The sequence below is a fragment of the Oncorhynchus keta genome, chromosome 21, assembly GCF_023373465.1.
Source record: "Oncorhynchus keta strain PuntledgeMale-10-30-2019 chromosome 21, Oket_V2, whole genome shotgun sequence".
In the NCBI taxonomy this organism is placed as follows: domain Eukaryota; kingdom Metazoa; phylum Chordata; class Actinopteri; order Salmoniformes; family Salmonidae; genus Oncorhynchus; species Oncorhynchus keta.
This window is the reverse complement of record NC_068441.1, coordinates 12946197-12969346: the sequence shown is the minus strand read 5'-3', so window position 1 is coordinate 12969346 and position 23150 is coordinate 12946197. Positions and strand designations below refer to the sequence as shown.

The 23150-nt window shown below is 42.4% G+C and overlaps 1 protein-coding gene across 1 annotated transcript; it reads right to left on the bottom strand.

Moving 5' to 3' along the window:
- Positions 1-475: 475 nt before the first annotated feature.
- LOC118400158 (sodium/hydrogen exchanger 3) lies at positions 476-22334 on the bottom strand. The gene is made up of 16 exons (XM_035796710.2): positions 21902-22334; positions 12645-12947; positions 12235-12395; positions 11196-11274; positions 10664-10841; positions 8286-8506; positions 7861-8063; positions 7619-7708; positions 7273-7343; positions 6983-7112; positions 6674-6825; positions 5669-5789; positions 5078-5254; positions 4912-4966; positions 3265-3348; positions 476-3106 (listed from the first exon to the last, which is right to left on the bottom strand). The coding sequence occupies exons 1-16, from the start codon at positions 22161-22163 to the stop codon at positions 2997-2999; spliced, it is 2397 nt and encodes a 798-aa protein (XP_035652603.1). The 5' UTR covers positions 22164-22334; the 3' UTR covers positions 476-2996.
- Positions 22335-23150: the final 816 nt, after the last annotated feature.

The window sequence follows — 23150 nt, the reverse complement described above, 5'->3', positions numbered from 1 at the left end:
CCTTGGACCCTTGTACATTTTAGATCTGTTTATTCATAGGAACTAATTCATGATGTGTATTGCCAAATATATTCAAAAGGGGAACATTTCAAATCATTGTTTATTCACTGCAGCTAACCTGTAAGTTTGAGGGAGGTGCGAGTGTAACAGGTTTATTCTAGAGGCTATTGTTAGGGCATCTCTCAATGGGGATGTTATAGTAAAGGTATAAAAATTGAAAATCTATAGATTCCCCGGTAAATGTCTCAATTCTCTGTCTCACTGGTAAACCTAAAAGATTTCCTGATTTACCACTGCGACTGACAATCTGTAGATTTACAGTTTTCACACGTTTACTGTAACAGAGTCATTGTGGTACAACTCCTGGCTATGATGAGTGACACCATTGTAAGTTAATTATTGAATGATATGTCTCCCATGAAACAATAGTCTGCTTAGATTAGTCTAATGCAAAGCTGAACAGACTGATACACGATACAGGTAACCAATAAACTTTATTGGTGAATAAATAGGTTATTTCTTTACTATACAAGTGACATTTACATCTGTAAAATTCAATTTTTCAACACCAACTACATCTTGACCCCAAAAATGGCTACAAATCTCTCAAACAAATGGAAAAAAACACAAAGTGATTGACAGCATTTCAATTGTTAAAATTGCATTAGATTATGTCATCCTCTCAATAAATTACTGTCATATAAAGTGCTTTATATTCTTTATCATCAAAAAAATCGACATAATTTGATCACATTAAAGAGTGAGGACATGAGGTGGTCACAAAAATGACAGTCTGAATAAACTTGCTTGTTTGGTCTCATTCTATGAACTTAAATGTGGTGTGTCGTTACACTTTTGGTAACACTTTATTTGGATTGTCCCAAGTAGATATTCAATAAGTATCAACAACATTTCAACTATCCATTAACCCTAGCTCTAACCTTATCCTAACCCAAATCTTTACCTTAACCCTTACCCTAACGGTTATTCCAAACCTAACCCTAACTGTAACCTTAGCAAGCAGTTGCTTATCAACATACAATATAGTTTGTTCAATCTCCTCTGTTTTCTCAGTGGCAGCTATAAGCTGTGGTCGTGTCAGTGGTGGTCTCGTCTCAAAACTAAGACTGTTCTGCCTTGTTGTTCTGCATAGTTATTAGAGGAAGGAAAGATAGGAAGGCTCCACACCACACTCTCACTTCAGTATCTTACCTAGTTATTTTCAGATCTCATTTTGCTCTTTTGTGGCTTTGGAAACTGTGTGTTTTCTATACCTGTCCACTCCTCTCCCTGTAGGCTTCAAGGACTCTCCCCACCCCTTGGTTGCAACCATTCTAATTTAGTGTACCTTGCGCGCGCAATCCATGTGCAATTCCTGGTCTCTGGCAGCTTTTGGAACTGCCGATCTGCAGTCAAGAACGGCAAGTTTATTTCAGCTTATGGTACACTTCAGTCCGTTGACTTTTCGGCCCTGACGGAGACATGGATCACCCCAGAGAACACTGCTACTCCAGCAGCTCTCTCTTCATCTGACTATGTTTTCTCTCAAAGTCTGAGAGCATCTGGTCGTCGCGGTGGTGGCACAGGGCTACTCGTTTCTCCTAAGTGGAAATGTTCTATTTTCTCCCTCACTCACCTGTTCTCATTTGAATTCCATGCTGTCACTGTCACTTGTCCACTCAAGCTTAACATTGTTGTCATCTATCCCCTGCAGGTGCCCTTGGAGAGTTCCTCAATGAGCTTGACACCTTGATATGGTGTTTTCTTGGTGATGACTCACCGCTCTTCATACTTGACGACTTCCCCCTCCCGACATCTGCCTTCGATTTCTTTCTTTCCCCTCCTTGCCTCTTTTGACCTCAGCCTTTCCCAGTCCCCTCTCACTCACAAGGCAGGCAATATGCTTGACCTCATGTTTCTACTAATCTCACTGTAACCCCCCCTCCAGGTATCTGATCACTTCTTTGTTTCCTTTTCTGTCTCACTCTTCTCCAAACCTAGCCATTCAGCCCCTACCCAAATGGTCATGGTCTTCGCTCTCTCTCTCCCACTACTCTCTCCTCTGCTATTCTACCATCTCTCCCTTCTGCTAAATCCTTCTCTCTCCTGTCTCCTGATTCTGCCTCATCGGCCTTACCCTCCTCCCTTTCCGCATCTTATGACTCGCACTGTCCCCTTTCCTCCCAGCCCCTCCTGCTCCGTGGCTGAGTGAATCATTGCAAGTTTACAGAACAGGGCTGTGGACAGCTAAGCTGGTCAGGAGGAGCTCCTTCATATCCTCACATGGTCTCTCCTATCATTGCTATGCAGATGGCACTTAGATACTTTTCTCGTTCCCCCCTTCTGACACCCACCCTACTTTACTGAGTAAAAATGTACTTGCTATGCCTGTGATATGTGCTTGTCCCTCCTAGCGTTTTGAAGATGAATGCACTGTAACTCTGTAACTTGCTCTGGATAAGAGCGTCTGCTAAATGACTCAAATGTAAATAATATGACCAGCCGTAGATGATCTATATGGGACTATCCAAATCAAGTGTGACTGAACTTTCTTTTACTGTCAGCCTACATGGGATGTGAGCAAGCCAGGCAAAGCCTGGATTGTTTGAGGGATTGGTTTTGTCAGGTAAACCGGGTCAGAATTTACCATGGATTTGGATGGCAAGGTCAAATGTCAAACATTCTTATTTGGTGTTGGACTCATGATGATCTTCATGTGTTACAATGGAGTTATATAAATACACAGTTCCCTTTACTTAAAAAAAAACCTAACCTACAACCAAACATACACTAAGAAGAGGGAAGAGCTCAGTCAAGACTGAAAGCCTTTTTTGGAGAGCACAAGGGTTACTGGACCTGGAGTGTTTTGTCTGGGGATACAGAACTATGGTTAAACAACTGCACAGCAAAGAAAACATGCCCTAGTAAATGTTTTGTCAAAGAGCAGGTGCAATGTTTGATTCTTTGGCAACTGGGGTCACGACCAGGACCCAGGGTTAGGTGTCAAAGGAGTTCAAAGTTTGTGGAAGAAGTGCTACATGTGGGATCTGTTGCATGTTGTCCATGGGGTCCATCTCTGCCATGAAGGCTGGGTTCACTATTCCAGCTACACCAGAAGGGATAGAATTAATGGAATTGATTTAACTGACTGAAAGGTCTCTGAGGTGAGATTAGTGTTAGTAACTCAATGGTTTTAGTGTGGCTTTGGCATGTTTAAATTGGTTGGTTTCATTAGTCTTGAGTTGATGTGAAGAAGACTCTTACCTTTTACTCTATAGGCCCTCATGGGGAATAAATCGCCAGCAGCCTCGTCACCAGAGCCACAGTCTCCTTCAGAAAACTCAAAATCTGGAGGCAGAGCGAAACAGCCAATCAGAAAACAATGAAATTATGTTGTTCATTTATGCAGGGGTAGCCTCTGCGGGGTTGTCAACAACCGTATGTTCTGGTTTTTCAGGGGAAATGGAAGTGAGAGCCTGTGATGAGACTAGGGCTGTTGCAGTGACAGTATTACCACCACACCGGCGGTAATGAGTCATGACTGCAGTAAAATTACACTTGACTGTTGAATAGGGGTAATTTCCTCTTATGCACTCTGGACATGCTTAGTAGTACCCAACTCGCTAACGACCATCAGGTCGCTAACGGCCTGGCACGCAGGACTCTCATGTCCATATAACCCATGGGTGTCAAACTCATTCCATAGAGAGCCTAGTGTTTGTGGGTTTTTGTTTTTTCCTTTCAATTAAGACCTAGACAACCAGGTGAAGAGATTTCCTTACTAATCAGTGACCTTAATTCATCAAGTCCAAGGGAGATGTGAAAACCTGCAGACACTCGACGCTCCATGGAATGAGTTTAACACGTGCTCTAACCACCCTGACATCAATGCAAATGCAATTGAAAATCACATCAAACACTTATCAAAATAGTGTTGTGCTTTTAAAACACTCACCTCAATGTGATTGATCAATTTGAAGAAATAAGTTCAACAACAGGTTGAAACTGAGTGGAAAAATGGTCGCAGTGGATGTTGTTTCAAAGCTTAACAACGAAGTCGACAGCGCTTTCTAAGGTGATGATTAATTCAAAACACGCATCCGCATATTAGAGCTTATCCATACGCATAGGCCAATATGAGCCCAGCCCAAATGATTTTGTTTAAATAATTATTGGGCCGTTATACAATACATAGCCTACCGCATATTACACAGGGCAGAATTTTTTAAATAAAAAACTGATTAATGATGTCTATGGTAAATAATTAGACTAGCCTATTCTCCAAAATTAAACAAATTCTACTAATCGCCTTTGAGTGGGACTGTATTATTATGCATACCACAGGAGGTTGGTGGCCCCTTAATTGGGGAGGACGGGCTTGTGGTAATGGCTGGACCGGTATCAGTGGAATGGTATCAAACACATGGTTTCCATACATTTTCATCATATCATAATGTTTCTTTAGACCGACCTAAAATAAATAATGGATTCATTGTGATGGTGTACATTACATTGATTTATTCGCCTTATTTAAATGTAGATGTTCCAAAGGTGGGCATCAGCAGCAGTCTTTTGTATGAAAATAACCGTCTGAAAAACGTTCATGACTGCCACAGACCTAGACGCGACTTCTGTTTTTGGATGTTAACAAGGTGACACTCCATCTTAACTCCTCCACATTTACTGGATTGGATGAACAGTGCAGAAGAGAACCTTCCCCCTAAAAGGTTTTATTCTCATCAAGACGTGGGGGATCTAGTTTGAGCCATTTCTTTCACGCCTGTTACGTTAGGTTAATGCAGAGGTATCTAAGCCCAAATGGCAGAAAGCTAATGTAATCAGTAATCATCTTTTCCCCCCTTAACCATTTCATATAATGCAAAAGAGAAGTGAAAAGCAAAGAGCAAGTACCTTTATCCCCATAAGGATGGTTTTTACTTTTATCCGAAGAGTTTCCATTTGGCATCTAAAAATGACATAACATGAAATTACACAACATACACATTACATTGCCTATAAGAGGATGGCTATGAGGTCGGACACGGAGGAAGGGGGAAAAAGTGCCTTCACCCCTGACCTTTTGTGGTTTATCTTTCTTTTGATGCTTGGTTTGGATCTTCTTGGCAGGGGCGACACCCATTTTGGCTGACTTGAATGACTCTAGACGGCTTCTCATTGTTCTCTGGAAGATCTCTTGCACCTCATTCTCATCCCTGTTGGTTTCGAGGTGGCTCCGACTGTACCTGTGTCTGTGCTGTTGAGGGAATGAGAGGAAGAGAACAGGGTAACTGACCATCTTAATCTGTGATATGGCTGATTGTGGATTGACAAGATGCAGGAGATGCTTGAGGAGACAGAATCCCCATACATTTGCTCCTGAAGATTGGGATTTCCCTTTGAGTACAGTATCAACAAAAAGAAAAGGTAAAAGGATTACAACTGGCCTGTTAGCACACAAACTAATACGATGAAACAAGCAACCAGTGACAGTGGAAAACTAATGATAAGTGATTTGGTGCTAAGATAATTGCTCAACATTGAGGGGTGTTTAAGACACAGATTAAGCCTAATCCTGAGATTCTCCTTTGAGTTTGTTTTTAAATCCAGGGCAAGGCTTATTAATCGATGTCCGGGAAACCGCCCCTGAGAGTTTTGAGTGCTCTATTACCTGTTTCCTGCCTCTGTACAAGTGCTGCTGCAGTAGATGGTGTGCATTAAAGTCCTCTGACTCCCTCATTGTCAGGTCCTGCTCATGCATGTCTAGGCAGACAGAGGGCACAATGTCCTGTCTAGAAGGGAAGAAATATAAATGTACACTGTTGTTGTTTAGCTGGCCACTGGAGGGCAGACACTGAAAACGTACCAGACCTACAGTATTTCAAGTGTTACAGTACATTGATTGAGGAGCAAGGAGAAGGATCTTACTCTACAAAAAGTTAGTGTCTACTAACCATGCTTTTGCTACTGTATGCTTTTGTTTCTATTTTGAATCATCATATTTGGTGGTATAATAATAGTATTTACTTAAATCTATTAGAAAGAAAGATTATATGTCATCATGGCATCAGCGAATTGGGATCCAGATAAAGATGACAAATCACAAATCCCTCTCCCCTGAATTCTGCAAATTATAAAAAGTACAAGAACAAATCTACTCACCTACTTCGGATACCCCCCAAAATATATTTTTACTAACAAATTCCAAGAATTCTTCAATAATATAAAGTAAACTTGGAAAATCATAGATCAACTGTTGGATAAGATAAAGACATCTACAACTAGTCAATCCTTTGTTGGAAATAAGACCTAGAGTGATCCTGATGTTAGTTAATAACATTTTTGTGAACGTGTGTTCCTCTCTGTCAAAGAACATTTAGAAAACTGATGGTAAATCCCTTGGATTACATTTAAAGGGACATTTCCCTTCTCTGCTTCCTGATGTAATGTTTCTCATAAATAAGTCATGTTTATGCTAATCATCCTGCATCTTCCAATGAAACACTTCCCTGTGATGGTATGCATTTATAGTTGCCATAGAATGAAAAAAGAGTTTACGTTTATATGTCCGCCAACCCAAGTTAATGATGCATGTGTTTTAGACAGCATCCCAAATGACACTCTAGTCCCTATTTAGTACATGACCAGAACCCTAAAGTCAGGAAATGTTGCTTACAAGATAGAGGAGAGTGGAACATGATCCGGTCCCATATTATCTGCCATGATGTCAGGCATAATCTCAGAGAAACTGGCACGAAACTTCTTATTGAAATCCACATCGGCCTTGGTCTCATTCCGAACGAACGCCAATGAGCCTCTGCGTTCTCCCTATGGTGGGAGCATAAGAAGACTTCATGGTCTGCCATCCAATTTCTTTATTTGTTCATGTTACTGTAGATCAGTGATCTTGGTGGTCAATATATTGCGTTTGTATATACAGTATTAAGTTGTAATGGCTTTCCCTGACCTTGTGAGTAGCTCTTACCTCCTTTACATAGCTCATGGCATCCTTGAGGTTGAGCTGGTGGAAGATGTTGAATATGTAGTCACGGGATTTCCTGGCAGAGGGCTTCATCAAGAACCAGCACAACCACCTCTCCTCAAAGTTATGCCACCTTAGAAGGATACGAGAAGATAGGAAAAGGATACAATTCTAAAAATCTGTGCTAACGTTCTGTCTTTCAAGGTATGGTATGTGATATATTAATTCAAACTGTACTTATAATATGATAATAACTTATTGAAGTTGATAATGTGATGTTAGTGTCCAAATACTTGTCTCTCATGTAGTTATGTCCTATTTGTCCAGAAATGTCCTCTATGGCGACAAGCATGTGGTCAAAGGTCTGAACAAATAAAAATGAATGGTGAGTCATGGATTTATCTTGTCAAGAATATATTTAGGTCAACCAATTTCAACACTGTTAGATTAAATGGTTTATGCCTTGTAAAATAAGGGTTCAGCTATATTGGAGGTGGGTTTTGACTTTTGTGGTCTGACCCTGAAGATCTGTCACAACAAAAGGTGAAACTTTACATTGTGGATTTATAAAAGAGATGTATGGTTAGTTATCTGATTCTCAGGCTGATGAACAACAAAGACTTCTAACCAAATATTTACCCTATTCTGTATTTTTTCAGCTAGTGTGAGTTCTGTCACGGCTGCTCTCTTCACTTTCAGCCAGGTGACCAGTGGTTTCATGGTTATTCCCTGCACCAAAGAAGAAGAATATATAGTAAACTGGTAACTAACATATGCCAGTCTATTCAAGTCAAGACATATTACACTATGGAAGAAAAACATTTCCACAACTAATGAAATCGCAATGGACTGAAGTTTTACATTTAAATTAGCCATTTTACCTGCAGCATGACAGTGAAGTACACCACTATAAGGGTGGTGCTGACCATCAAATTCTTCTCTTTGAACTTATTCTCATCCAGCATGGCCACAAGGCCGTAAGCAACTGCCCCTCGCAGGCCACCGTAGCTCATCACCACCTGATCAATGAACTCCAAGGGAACCAGTCGGTACTTGTTCAGAATCCAGGTAAGGAGAAAGACCCCTGTGATATAAACACACAAACATACATAGACACACAGAGTGTTAGTGCTGGTAATGTGAAGCCTTGAATGAGGATCTTTGAGTAAAATACTGAGCTACATACACAGGGATTGCAAGTTTATAATCAGCCCTAAGCTTCCAAACTACAATATTGTTCATCCTATGAAGAGTGAAATGGAGTCAGCAGTGATTTCACAAAATCATACTAAAGATCAAAACTGACCTATGAACCTGAACACAAAGATGAAGAGGAGTGTGAGGAGGATGAAGCCTGTGTTCCAAACCCATACAGCTGGATCTATGGCCGAGATGCCGAGGAAGACGAAGATGATGGTCTCTGAGCCATTGGCTAACACCTTCATGACGTATCGTACTGTGGTGACCGACCTCTCATCCATGTTGGCATTGATATACTTCTGACAGCAGATGCCACAAAACACGATCCTATGGCACAGCAGGCAAATGGATCGTATTTCATGGTGAGTAGAGGGCCCAAAGATTATGGACCATAATCTTCTATAAGGCTCATACTGTACATACAGTGCATTCAGACCACTTGACTCTTTCCACATTAAATTACAGCCTTATTCTAGAATGGATTAAATAGTTTTTTTCCCATCATAAATCTACACACCATACCTCATGATGACAAAGCCAAAATAGGTTTTTAGAAATGTTTGCAAATGTATTTAAAAAATTTAAAAACGTCAGATGCATCAGATGTCCTGGACTCCACAATTCCCCGACCTCAACCAAATTGAGATGGTTTGGGATGAGTCGGACCGCAGAGTGAAGGACAAGCAGCCAACAAGTGCTCAGCATATGTGGGAACTCCTTCAAGACTGTTGGAAAAGCATTCCAGGTGAAGCAGTTTGAGAGGGTGCCAAGAGTGTGCAAAGCTGTCATCAAGGCAAATGGTGGCTCTTTGAAGAATCTCAAATATATTTTGATTTGTTTAACACTTTGGTTACTACATGATTCCATATGTGTTAATTTCATAGTTTTAATGTCTTATTCTACAAAGTAGAAAATAGTCAAATTAAAGAAAAACCCTTGAATAAGTAGGTGTTCTAAAACTTTTGAACGGTAGCGTATGTATTCAGACCATTTACTCAGGAATTTGTTGAAGCACCTTTGACAGCGATTTCAACCTTGAGTCTTCTTGGGTATGATGCTACAAGCTTGGCACACCTGTAGTTAGGGAGTTTCTCCCCTTCTTCTCTGCAGATCCTCTAAAGCTTTGTCAGGTTGGATGGGGAGCGTAGCTGTACAGCTATTTTCAGGTCTCTCCCAGAAATGTTCGATCAAGTTCAAGTCCAGGCTCTCGCTGGGCCACTCAAGGGCATTCAGAGTCCTGATGCCACTCCTGTGTTGTCCTGGCTTGGTGCTTAGGGTCGTTGTCCTGTTAGATCATGAACCCACTCTGGAGCAGGTTTTCATCAAGGATCGCTCTGTACTTTGCTCCATTCATCTTTCCCTCAATTCTGACTAGTCACCCAGTCCCTGCCTCTGAAAAACATCCCCATAGCATGATGCTGCCACCACCATGCTTCATCTTTGGGATGGTGCCAGGTTTCCTCTTGTTATTCAAGCCAAAGAGTGCAATCTTGGTTTCATAAGACCAGAGAATCTTGTTTCTCATGGTCAGAGTCTTTAGGTGCCTTTTGGCAACTCCAAGCGGGCTGTCATTTGCCTTTTACTGAGGAGTGGCATCTGTCTGGCCACTCTACCATAAAGGAATGATTGGTGGAGTGCTGCAGAGATGGTTGTCCTTCTGGAAGTTTCTCCCATCTCCACAGAGGAATTCTGGAGCTCTGTCAGAGTGACCATCGGGTTCTTTGTCACCTCCCTGACCAAAGCCCTTCTCCCCCGAATGCCGAGTTTGGCCGGGCAGCCAGCTCTAGGAAGAGTCTTGATGCTTTGACAATTCTTCAATTTAAGAATGATGGAGGCCACTGTGTTCTTAAGGCCTTCAATGCTGCAGTAATGTTTTGGTACCCTTCCCCAGATCTGTGCCTCGACACAATCCTGTCTCGGAGCTCCACGGATAATTCCTTCGACACTATGGCTTGGTTTTTGGTCTGTCATGGGTCTGTCACCTGGGGGACCATATATAGACAGGTGTGTGCCTTTCCAAAGCATGTCCAATCAATTGAATTTACCACAGGTAGACTCCAATCAAGTTCCAGAAACATCTCAAGGATGATCAATGGAAACAGGATGAAACTGAGCTCAATTTCGAGTTTCATGGCAAAGGGTCTGAATACTTATGTAAATAAGGTATTTCTGTTTTTTATTCTTAATGGATGTGCAAAAGATTTCTACAAGCCAGTTTTCTTTTTGTCATTATAGGGTGTGTCGATTGATACAAAAAAAATGTTTTTATCCATTTTAGAATACGCTGTAACATTAAAAAAGGTGGAAAAGGTAAAGGGGTCTGAATACTTTCTGGATGCACTGTACTAAGTAACTGAAATACATATCCAAATCGATTACAGCCAAGTGGAAAAATCATGTTAGGTTGTGTTTTGAATAGAACCTCCCTTTACGGAAAGGCTATTGTTGGCCTAATAAATCAACATAACACTCAGAAGCACTTACGACAGGATAGCGGATAGCGAGAGCATCTCAGCTGTCAGGTAGGAGAGGTAGCCCAGGATGAAGATGAAGCCTGGCTCGATGATCTGGATGTTCTTTGTGCATCTGGTCAGGAGCGAGATCAGCAGAGCGAAGATAATACCAACCAAGGAGCCTCCGAATGCCACCACGAAGAACGAGACTACACATGGTAGAGGGAAAGAATGAGAGTGCGAAAGAGGAGTGAGAAAGAGGAAGACGGACATATGGAGAGGCAAACAGTGAACAAAGATATTGATTATTTCATGAATACATAACATTTTAGTTAAACAGATTACATAATCTACTGCTTGTTGCATTCCCCTTTCAGTTTGCTTCAAGATGGCACAAGAAGTTGTCACTATTGATTACACGACAGGGTTGTTAATGGCTTGGCATTTGGCCTGAGAATCCAACGCTGAAAATGTGCATACCAAATGTCACACTATTCCCTATATAGTGCACTTAATAGGGAAACAGTCAGTGGGGATGCAAAAAGTGTGTGGATCTTACATACTTATGCCTTTAATGATCTCTACAGCATCAATTTCTGCCCCTCCCAGCGACACGAATGCATCAAACACATTGAACAGCACCTGAGGGAACATGGACATAAAGATGACTGGTCACTGAGGAGGTGGGGAGGTTAGGGAACCAAATGCAACCAAATCAATAGAACAGTATGTTTTTTAATGCAGTGGTGTTTAACGTCTGTGTCGTGGAATTGCAGTGGGGTGGGAATTTACATTTATAAAAATTGCAACTTTATATTTTATTTTGGAGGGGGGGAACTATATAATATATATGGGAGAATATACAAACGGTATATAGAAAGATCATTTGAAAAATGTAATTGTATTGAGTAAATGTATGTATTGATTCTCCTAGAAAGCTGAAAATGCAGTGGATTGAAGGTTATTAGTTCACGTTATTTGAAAATCTAAATTGACTGAATGTAACGTTGTGTAATTAGATTTTGGGTGGGGTTGTGTCGCCAGAAAAAAATGAGTATCCCCAGAAATTATGGCCAAAAAATAAGCATCCCAAGAAATTATGGCCAAATAATGAGCATCCCCAGAAATTATGGCCAAAAAATGAGCATCCCCAGAAATTATGGCCAAAAAATGGGGTCCCAGCTTTATTGTGTTACAATCAATGGAATACATGGTGTAGTCTATCCATTGGACAAACATAATTATTCCTGGTCTATTTGTATGTGATTTATGTTGTTATGTACAAACGGACAGCAGTCTCAGAGTGAAGCACATGACTGATGCATGCAGTTCAGCCAAGGAGCCCTGTCTTGGAATGCAGTTTGTGTATTGCCTTTGTACTTCACTCATTGGGTATATCTTTGCAATGATGAAGTTCACTAAAGCAACACATTTCAAAAGTTGAGTACATTTTGTGGGCAAAAAAACTATAGTGTAAACATTAATTCAGCGGCCTATTCTTAGTCTACATATTGAACTTCTTCTGACCAGAGACACACCATTTGGGTGTCATTTGGGACATGGCCTAATAATGCTGAATGAGGATGAAAATGTGAGACAAACCACTGTGACACCATCATTGAGGAGGGACTCCCCAAACACCATGATGAACAGGACCTCGTTGACATGGACCTCCTCAAACACGGCAATTACAGCCACAGGGTCCACAGCAGCAATTAGACTCCCAAACAACAGGAACTGAAGGAGACCAATGTCCATATCACCTGCAGAGGCCCAGAGTGAAAGGTATAATGATCTCAGACCTTTAAACTACATTACCCGTTAACTTGCTGATTGAGGACCTCACAGATGCCAGTTTCAATCATCAGTTCAAGCTTTGGTCGGGCCAGTTCCAAATGACAGCCTATTACTTGTATAGTCACTACTTTTTACCAGGACCCCCTGGTCAAAAGAAGTGTACCACTGTATAGTGAATGGGGTGCCATTTGGGACAAACATGTTGGCTGCCTTACCCATGGCCCCGCCCAACCAGCACCCCCAGAGGCCGAGACCCACAGTGGCAGCGTTCCAGCAGGTGCCAATCACAGCGTAAACCAGGATGGCGCCCATGTTGCTGAAGAACAGCTTGTTGGGCATGAAGTAGCCTGCATCCAGGATGACTTGGGGCAGCAGGTAGAAGAAGAAGACGGTGGGTGTCAGGGTGAAGGTCTGCATCTTGTCTGCCCCGTAGATGATGCCGCCCAGGATCCAACCGATGATGATGAGGAGGGCGCTCTCCGGGATCACACTGGTCAGGCTGTGGTTCAGCTCGACCACTGTTGGGGAACAGAGAGAGACAAGAGACAAAGTCCGTGATACGTAGAGGAAATGAGAGCCAAAGAGTGTCAGCGAGTAGAAAAGATTACAGGGATCATTTTGATAGATTCAGGTGCAGACGAGCCAAGTCAAACAGACCTAAACCATAAACTGTCTCAGGTACCAACCCAGTCAATTATTTCTGCTTCATTACTCCAATGATGCCTCAGAGAGAGTTCATGGCGCTTGTGCTCTGCTCACTGTCTGGCAAACCTCTGAAGTCAACATCAACTTTTCAGGGCTGAGTCGCTGGCACTATTTGAGCGTAATTGGGTAATGAGTTCAGTCAACCTTACATGTTCTTGATCCCTGGAGTTGTGTTCATAAAGCATCTCAGAGTTGAAGTGCTGATTTAGGCTCAGTTTTGTTTTGCCTTTAAGATCCCACTGAATATGCATACATGAACTGGGAGGACCTGATCCTAGATCAGAACTCATTCTCTGAGACGCTTTATGAATACAGGGTCTGGCCTCCCTACACTTTGTTGATCCTTGGGCAATAACGGGATCAAGATGCCCACAGGATACTAGGAAGTCAGACATTGACATCTGTTCCTTCTTGACAACTTTATTGGGCTTCACACACAGGAAGGTGCTGAAACTCAAATCCCTAACTAAACGGTAAAGCAAAGAGATTAAAATGTGTGAGGATATGACGTCTGTAAATGATCAACCATTTCGGAAGACTGAGAAAGTCTTTTGAACCCTGGAGTACGATTCATTGGCAGCGTACCATTATAAATGTGTTCATCACTCACTCACACTCTGAATAAGTGGCATGAGGCAGGGATTTCTCATAAGTCATACATGTTTTATCAGATTCTACTTATTCAGATGACCTCTTCTCTATCTTAATGTGGAGATATTCACTGACACTGCACAGCAACACCTGGATTTGTCATCCACCCACAGTGCTGAGGGTTGTATCTTTCTGGTACCTCAGGGTTGTATATTCTGCTGAGGTGTTTCAGGCTACAGGTTGCTCTTGACTGCCGGAAGCTCAATTAAAGATTAAGTTTAGATTCTCCTTTACTATTCTGTTTATTTATCCTCGAGGACCTTGGCTGCGAAAAGAAAATATTTAGCAAGTTGCAAAAGCTGTTGAGAGAGTTATAATCCATTTTATGTGTTACTTATACTCAAGTGATGTATACCCAACACTCCGGATCTGGGATAAATTAGTTAAATGTTAAGTAAACAAATAGATAAGCTGTTGTTCAAAGGATTTTTCCTTTGTGACATGTATGGTTATTGGTTAGTTACACGGATTGAGACCACTCCAGACTAACTCTTAGAAAAGTATCTTTGAGTAAATTATTCTTCACTTGTTTGGAGAACATTTTAACAAAACATAAACTTTAACTTTAATAAAACATGCATTTTTGTTCCTCATTTGCTCAGCTTTTTCTTCCCTTCTAAATGTTCTACTTTTTTGCCACTGTTTTGGACATAAGCACTGTTCCTGTCTGAAGCACAGTGATTGGCCTTGAGAATATAAAGTACTGTATGTAAGAAGATGCCATATTCACACTTATTTCACACCTACTCAAAAACCATTGTCAACATTTCTGAACAGTTATCTATGGAATGTCTTAATATATCCCATGAACTTGGGTAAAACGCTAAAAGCACTTGGTCGGGAGAACAGTGTGTTGCCTTGATAACACTGACAAAAGCTACAGTTACCAGACAGTAGTAGCGGTATGCTGGGCCTATTTATGGCACAAATGCTACACAAAAGACAGATTTTGTTCTCACTGGAGGGATGGTATTGCCTGCTACCTTTGATCAGTCTGGTGTTTAAAATTGACCTCAAATCCTATTCTTCCCCTCTAGGTCCTACGGTCTTACATACATACACAGTATACAGTGGCAAGAAAAAGTATGTGAACCCTTTGGAATTACCTTTGGAATTACATCTATGTCACAAAAATATACAAATACAGTCTGCTTAAACTAATAACACACAAACAATTATACATTTTCATGTATTTATTGAATACACTGTGTAAATATTCACAGTGTACGGTGGGAAAATATGTGAACCCTTGGATTTAATAACTGGTTGACCCTCTTTTGGCAGCAATAAACTCAACGTTTTCTGTAGTTGCAGATCAGACCTGCACAACGGTCAGAAGGAGTTTTGGACCATTCATCTTTACAAAACTGTTTCAGTTCAGCAATATTCTTAGGATGTCTGGTGAACCACTCGAGGTCATGCCGCAGCATTTTAAATCGGGTTGAGGTCAGAACTCTGACTGGGCCACTCCAGTAGGCGTATTTTCTTCTGTTGAAGCCATTCTGTTGTTGATTTACTTCTGTGTTTTGGGTCGTTGTCCTGTTGCGTCACCCAACTTCTGTTGAGCTTCAATTGTCGGACAGATATTCTGATATTCTCCTGCAAAATGATAAACATGGGAATTCATTTATTTTTTTCCGGTCCTGACTAGTCTCCCGGTCCCTGCCGCTGAAAAACATCCCCACAGCATGATGCTGCCACCACCATGCTTCACCTGATTGTAAAGTGACTGTTCTACTGGATGTCATAAGGTGAATGCACCAATTTGTAAGTCGCTCTGGATAAGAGCGTCTGCTAAATGACTTAAATGTAATGTAATGTAATGTAGGGATGGTGCCAGGTTTCCTCCAGACGTGACGCTTGGAATTCAGGACAAAGAGTGAAATCTTGGTTTCATCAGACCAGATAATCTTGTTTCTCATAGTCTGTGAGTCTGCATGTGCCTTTTGGCAAACTCCAAGTGGGCTGTCATGTGCCTTTTACTGAAGAGTGGCTTCCCTCTTGCCACTAACATAATGGTCTGAATGGTGGAGTGCTGCAGAGATGGTTGTCCTTCTGGAAGGTTCTCCCATCTCCACAGAGGAACTCTAGAGCTCTGTCAGAGTGACCATCGGGCTCGTGATCATTTCCCTGACCAAGGCCCTTGTCCCCCGATTGCAAAGTTTGCCCGCGCAGCTCTAGGAAGAGTCTTGGTGTTTCCAAACTTCTTCCATTTAAGAATGATCGAGGCCACAGCATTTTTGGGGACCTTCTATGCTGCAGAAATGTTTTGGTACGCTTCCCCAGATCTGTGCCTTGACCCAATCCTGTCTCGGAGCTCTACCGACAGTTCACTCGACCTCTTGGCTTGGTTTTTGCTCTGAAATGCACTGTCAACTGTCAGACCTTATATAGAGAGTTCTGTGCCTTTCAAAATCATGTCCAATCCATTGAATTTACCACAGGTAGACTCCAATCAAGTTGCAGAAACATCTCAAGGATGATCAATGGAAACAGGATGCACCTGAGCTCAATTTTGAGTCTCATAGCAAAGGATCTGAATACTTATGTCAATAAGGTATTTCTGTTTTTTATTTTTAATACATTTGCAAACATTTCTAAAAACCTGTGTTTACTTTGTCTTCATGGGGTATTGTGAGTAGATTGCTGAGTATTTTTATTTATTTAATCTATTTTAGAATAAGGCTGTAATGGAACAAAATGTAGAAAAAGTCTGAAGGCAACGTAGGCTTCCCTGATCAAATCAAATTTTATTAGTCACTTGTGCAGTTGTAAACCTTACCGTGAAATGCTTACTTACAAGCCCTTATCCAACAATGCAGTTCAAGAAATAGAGTTAAGAAAATATTTACTAAATAAACTAAGTATATCCTAGTATATAGGTCCTGGATGGCAGGGAGCTTGGCCCCAGTGATGTACTGGGCCGTACACACTACCTTCTGTAGCACCTTACGGTCGGATGCCCGAGCAGTTGCCATACCAGGAGGTGATGCAACCGGTCAGGACGCTCTCGATGGTGCAGCTGTGTAACCTTTTGAGGATCTGGGGACCCATGCCAAATCTTTTCATTCTACTGAGGGGGAAAATAGGTAGTCGTGCTCTCTTCACGACTGTCAGTAGTCTACGCTGATTTTTTAAAAAGATAATAGCAATGGACAACTGCAAATGTGTTGCTACAGCTCTCAACAACATTGCTTCCCTGAATTTAGCAGACTCTATCGACAAAGCTCAGTGGGAGAATGTTGTGATGGAATCAGATGATTAAGAAATCTTTGACTTGGGTGAGAACAAATAACAACATTGTCATTGCACCAGACATTGCAGAGTTTTGTGATGACACATCAACAGTGTTGTTGTCACAGAAGAAGTGGACCAAATTTTGAACTCAGTGTAATGCCCAGTAGAAGCAGAGTATGAGAAGAAGATGGACAAAATGTGGAAGTTTGATTGCAAATGAGAGAGACGAAAAGATAACTCAGAAGGTTCTTGTAAAAAACAACTCTCACTGGATTACATCTACAAATAAAGGGAATATTGAACATTGTTTAATACTGTTTGCTAGCTAGCTAGTCAACATTAAACCTAGCTAACTAGTTGCTTGGTAGCTAATGCCAGCTAACATTATAAATCGTATCTCATTTAGTCAGAAATCTGTTTGCATCGCTAGTTATACAGTAGCCTACTGTTAGCTGGATGATTGGTTAGCTTTACCTGCAGATTAATGCTGTACCATTTCATGCATGGTGGCTGGCTACGTGTATGACAATCTGTTTGTATTACTAAACTGTATGGGTTGGGATTATGGTACATTTATATGTTTAGCTAAGTAGCTTGCTACATGTCTAAACAAAAGAGTCCAGTCCGGGGCGTCAGCGTAGCCTAGTGGTTAGAGCGTTGGACTAGTAACCGGAAGGTTGCGAGTTCAAACCCCCAAGCTGATGTTCTGCCCCTGAACAGTCAGTTAACCCACTGTTCCCAGGCCGTCATTGAAAATAAGAATATGTTCTTAACTGACTTGACTGGTCAAATAAAATAAATAAAAAAATAACATGACCCATAAACTTAGCCAGATGTGTTTGGGGGTGATATGGCCATCTATTGTGTTTCATGAACATGTGAACAAGTCTAGACAATAGAGAACCATCCACTTATCTATGGTAGATGAGTCTGGGGGGTGGTTTGATTGGATATACATTGTGTTTACTAGAGACAATATGAAGAACAAAGTGTTTGGATATAGGCCAAGGACTACTCTGTTCTGCGGGTGATGTGGAGGTAAACCCAGGCCCTGCATGCCCCCAGGTACCCTCATTTGTTGACTTCTGTGATCGAAAAGTCTTGGTTTTATGCATGTCAACATCAGAAGCCTCCTCCCTAAGTTTGTTTTTCACTGCTTTAGCACACTCTGCTAACCCTGATGTCCTTGCCGTGTCTGAATCCTGGCTCAGGAAGGCCACCAAAAAATTCAGAGATTTCCATACCCAACTATAACATCTTCCGTCAAGATAGAACTGCCAAAGGGGGCGGAGTCGCAGTCTACTGCAGAGATAGCCTGCAAAGTAATGTCATACTTTCCAGGTCCATACCCAAACAGTTTGAACTACTAATTTTGAAAATTACTCTCTCCAGAAACAAGTCTATCACTGTTGCCGCCTGCTACCGACCCCGTCAGCTCCCAGCTGCGCCCTGGACACCATTTGTGAATTGATCGCCCCCATCTAGCTTCAGAGTTTGTTCTGTTAGGTGACCTAAACTGGGATATGCTTAACACCCCGGCAGTCCTACAATCTAAGCTAGATGCCCTCAATCTCACTCAAATCATCAAGGAACCCACCAGGTACAACCCTAACTCTGTAAACAAGGGCACCCTCATAGACGTCATCCTGACCAACTGGCCCTCCAAATATACCTCCGCTGTCTTCAACCAGGATCTCAGCGATCACTGCCTCATCGCCTGTATCCGCCACGGAGCCGCAGTCAAACGACCACCCCTCATCACTGTCAAACGCTCCCTAAAACACTTCTGTGAGCAGGCCTTTCTAATCGACCTGGCCCGTGTATCCTGGAAGGACATTGACCTCATCCCGTCAGTTGAGGATGCCTGGTCATTCTTTAAAAGTAACTTCCTCACCATTTTAGATAAGCATGCTCCGTTCAAAAAATGCAGAACCAAGAACAGATACAGCCCTTGGTTCACTCCAGACCTGACTGCCCTCGACCAGCACAAAAACATCCTGTGGCGGACTGTAGCATCGAATAGCCCCCGTGATATGCAACTGTTCAGGGAAGTCAGGAACCAATACACGCAGTCAGTCAGGAAAGCTAAGGCCAGCTTCTTCAGGCAGAAGTTTGCATCCTGTAGCTCCAACTCCAAAAAGTTCTGGGACACTGTGAAGTCCATGGAGAACAAGAGCACCTCCTCCCAGCTGCCCACTGCACTGAGGCTAGGAAACACGGTCTCCACCGATAAATCCATGATTATCGAAAACTTCAATAAGCACTTCTCAACGGCTGGCCATGCCTTCCGCCTGGCTACTCCAACCTCGGCCAACAGCTCCGCCCCCGTAGTTCCTCACCCAAGCCTCTCCAGGTTCTCCTTTACCCAGATCCAGATAGCAGATGTTCTGAAAGAGCTGCAAAACCTGGACCCGTACAAATCAGCTGGGCTTGACAATCTGGACCCGCTATTTCTGAAACTATCTGCCGCCATTGTGGCAACCCCTATTACCAGCCTGTTCAACCTCTCTTTCATATCGTCTGAGATCCCCAAGGATTGAAAGCTGCCGCAGTCATCCCCCTCTTCAAAGGGGGAGACACCCTGGACCCAAACTGCTATAGACCTATATCCATCCTTCGAAAGCCAAGTCAACAAACAGGTCACACCATCTCGAATCCCACCGTACCTTCTCCGCTGTGCAATCTGGTTTCCGAGCCGGTCACGGGTGCACCTCAGCCACACTCAAGGTACTAAATGATATCATAACCGCCATCGATAAAAGACAGTACTGTGCAGCCGTCTTCATCGACCTCGCCAAGGCTTTCGACTCTGTCAATCACCAAATTCTTATCGGCAGACTCAACAGCCTCGGTTTTTCGGATGACTGCCTTGCCTGGTTCACCACTTTGCAGACAGAGTTCAGTGTGTCAAATCAGAGGGCATGCTGTCCGGTCCTCTGGCAGTCTCTATGGGGGTGCCACAGGGTTAAATTCTCGGGCCGACTCTTTTCTCTGTATATATCAATGATGTTGCTCTTGCTGCGGGCGATTCCCTGATGACACCATTCTATATAGGCCCGTCATTGGACACTGTGCTATCCAACCTCCAAACGAGCTTCAATGCCATACAGCACTCCTTCCGTGGCCTCCAACTGCTCTTAAACGCGAGTAAAACCAAATGCATGCTTTTCAACCGATCGCTGCCTGCACCCGCATGCCCGACTAGCATCACCACCCTGGATGGTTCCAACCTTGAATATGTGGACATCTATAAGTACCTAGGTGTCTGGCTAGACTGCAAACTCTCCTTCCAGACTCACATCAAACATCTCCAATCAAAAATCAAATCCAGAGTCGGCTTTCTATTCCGCAACAAAGCCTCCTTCACTCACGCTGCCAAGCTTACCCTAGTAAAACTGACTATCCTACCGATCCTCGACTTGCGATGTCATCTACAAAATGGCTTCCAACACTCTACTCAGCAAACTGGATGCAGTCTACCACAGTGCCATCCGTTTTGTCACTAAAGCACCTTATATCACCCACCAACTTGTATGCTCTAGATGAGTCGCCAGACCCACTGGCTCCAGGTCATCTACAAGTCCATGCTAGGTAAAGCTCCGCCTTATCTCAGTTCACTGGTCACGATGCAACACCCATCCACTAGCACGCGCTCCAGCAGGTGTATCTCACTGATCATGCCTAAAGCCAACACCTCATTTGGCCGCCTTTCGTTCCAGTACTCTGCTGCCTGTGACTGGAACGAATTGCAAAAATCGCTGAAGTTGGAGACTTTTATCTCCCTCTCCAACTTCAAACATCAGCTATCCGAGCAGCTAACCGATCGCTGCAGCTGTACATAGTCTATAGGTAAATAGCTCACCCTTTTTCACCTACCTCATTCCCATACTGTTTTTATACTGTTTTTATTTATTTACTTTTCTGCTCTTTTGCACACCAATATCTCTACCTGTACATGCCCATCTGATCATTTATCACTCCAGTGTTAATCTGCAAAATTGTATTATTCGCCTACCTCCTCATGCCTTTTGCACACATTGTATATAGACTGCCCATTTTTTTCTACTGTGTTATTGACTTGCTAATTGTTTACTCCATGTGTAACTCTGTGTTGTCTGTTCACACTGCTATGCTTTATCTTGGCCAGGTCGCAGTTGCAAATGAGAACTTGTTCTCAACTAGCCTACCTGGTTAAATAAAGGTGAAATAAAATAAAAAGATAAAGTGTATTTTTACCTAGAGAATGTCCTTTTTATAGGCTACTACTTTCACCACTTGTTTTCTACACTACCTTAATCACTCGGTTTAGCACATGGCCTCACGTGAAGACTCAAATGGGGGAGATGGTTGGGGCTAAAGCTGAAAAGGGTGTGAACGATGCTGAATACTCAAAAAAGAGCTCTCCAGCAAGTGGGAAACTTTCAAGTGGATTTTCTGGAATAACAAGTTAATCACATTTCAAATAGGCATAACTTTCCCATATTCCGCCAACTGCAGTGTATGATATACAATTTTGATGCTCGGAGTCTGTACTTTTTTCAAATGTACAAAAAGTCAATATTGTAAATGGTACATAACACTCAATTGGGGAATATCTGTCTGCCAGCATATTTTTGTCTGATACTAACTCCACAGTATATTCTCTGACATAGCAGTTTGTGTCTAACAATATTCTAAATTATGAAATAACTTTCCAAAGTGGAGCCTGAGTACAGTCTGGGTCTCCTGTTGAAGAACTTAACTGCTCTTCCTAAAGGTTTAAAACACTGAATTAAAACAATAATTTTGCATAATTTTCATTAGGACTGAATTGAAATTAGACACCAATGTCAAATAGATAGGCCATTGGAGCTGATCGCATCCCTCTCTGTATACATACCCATCTTTGATACCCCAGCCACAAGTATCCATAAGGCGATGAGGTAGGGGGCTTCCACATGGTGCCACTTAAAGCTCACGATTTGTATCCCTGAGATGCTGGACCCATGGCCCCCTCCAGCCTGGCTGTGGTTTGATCCCACCACCCCTGGCTCTGGGTGCGACCCCTGGGTTGCTCCCACCTCCGTACCCTCAACAACCAGGCGGACTGTGCAAGTAAAAAATGTTGTCCCTAGTAGCCAGAGGCAAGTTCTGCATGCCATTTCACCAACTAAGTAGATCGATAAATAAATAAAATGCAGAAAAACTTGTTCTCAAAGTTCTTTGAGTAGTCCTCTGTCTTTCTCACTCTCTGAAGACTTGATCGGGTCACAGTGGTGTGGGCCAGGCGGGTGCCTGAGGGCGGGTGCCTGAGGGCGGTGGTGCAGTGAGGGCAGAGGTGTACGGACTCACAGGCTCAGCCGTTTATATGTCTTCTCGGGGGGTAAAGTACCTCCTCTGTAGGGCCACTGCTCCTGGTTACTCAGTCACGTTGAGCAGTGTCCGCATTGTTTCGGTTCCTCTGTCTACTGTACTCAATCAAGGGCAGAGATTACTATGCCACTCTCAAGGAGGAAATGTCATTCCAAAAGTGTGCTTTCATGCCGGATACAAAGTTGTTACATTTGATCTGTGGGTATTTATAGGACCGGTTTTCAGTGTGGAATTTCAGTTCATTATTTGCATGCCTGGTTGTGCATTGTGCTGAGCCAAGGTTAACTTTGATTATGTATTTTGGATTAAGTTAAAATAATTAAACTGTTCTGCAAATTGAGTAGCATACACCTGCTAAGTAATGCCTGATAGCATGTCTTAATGATAGATGTGTATATTTCACAATATTTGTTAATGTACTCTTGTGGGAATTAGAATGCACTTTCTTTCAGGAATATTATAAATATTGGGGATTTGGCAATACATTAATTAAATTCTCCATTTGTTTCAAACATGATACAATGTATTGACTGCATCTAGGTGGTGAGGGTAGGCAACAACACATCTGCCATGCTGAACCTCAACACAGGGGCCCCTCAAGGATGAATGCGCAGTCCCCTCCTGTTTTTGGCAACTGATCATCATCTGACCGCAAGGTGCTACAGAGGGCATAGCGGCGGGAAGTAGAGGAGCAGAGGGTGCTGCAGCACCCCCTGAAAAATATGAATAAAAAAAATTATATATTTTTATTTAAAAAATTCTCCACAAATGTAGTG

Bases quoted from the DNA above. Each gene is read 5' to 3' on its own strand.
- LOC118400158 (XM_035796710.2), bottom strand. From the start codon at position 22,163: ATGGCATGCAGAACTTGCCTCTGGCTACTAGGGACAACATTTTTTACT. The intron at 12,396-12,644 runs GTAAGGCAGCCA...GGGCCTCTGCAG, and splicing joins CTGGTTGGGCGGGGCCATGG to GTGATATGGACATTGGTCTC. The intron at 8,507-10,663 runs GTAAGTGCTTCT...GCTGTGCCATAG, and splicing joins TCGCTATCCGCTATCCTGTC to GATCGTGTTTTGTGGCATCT.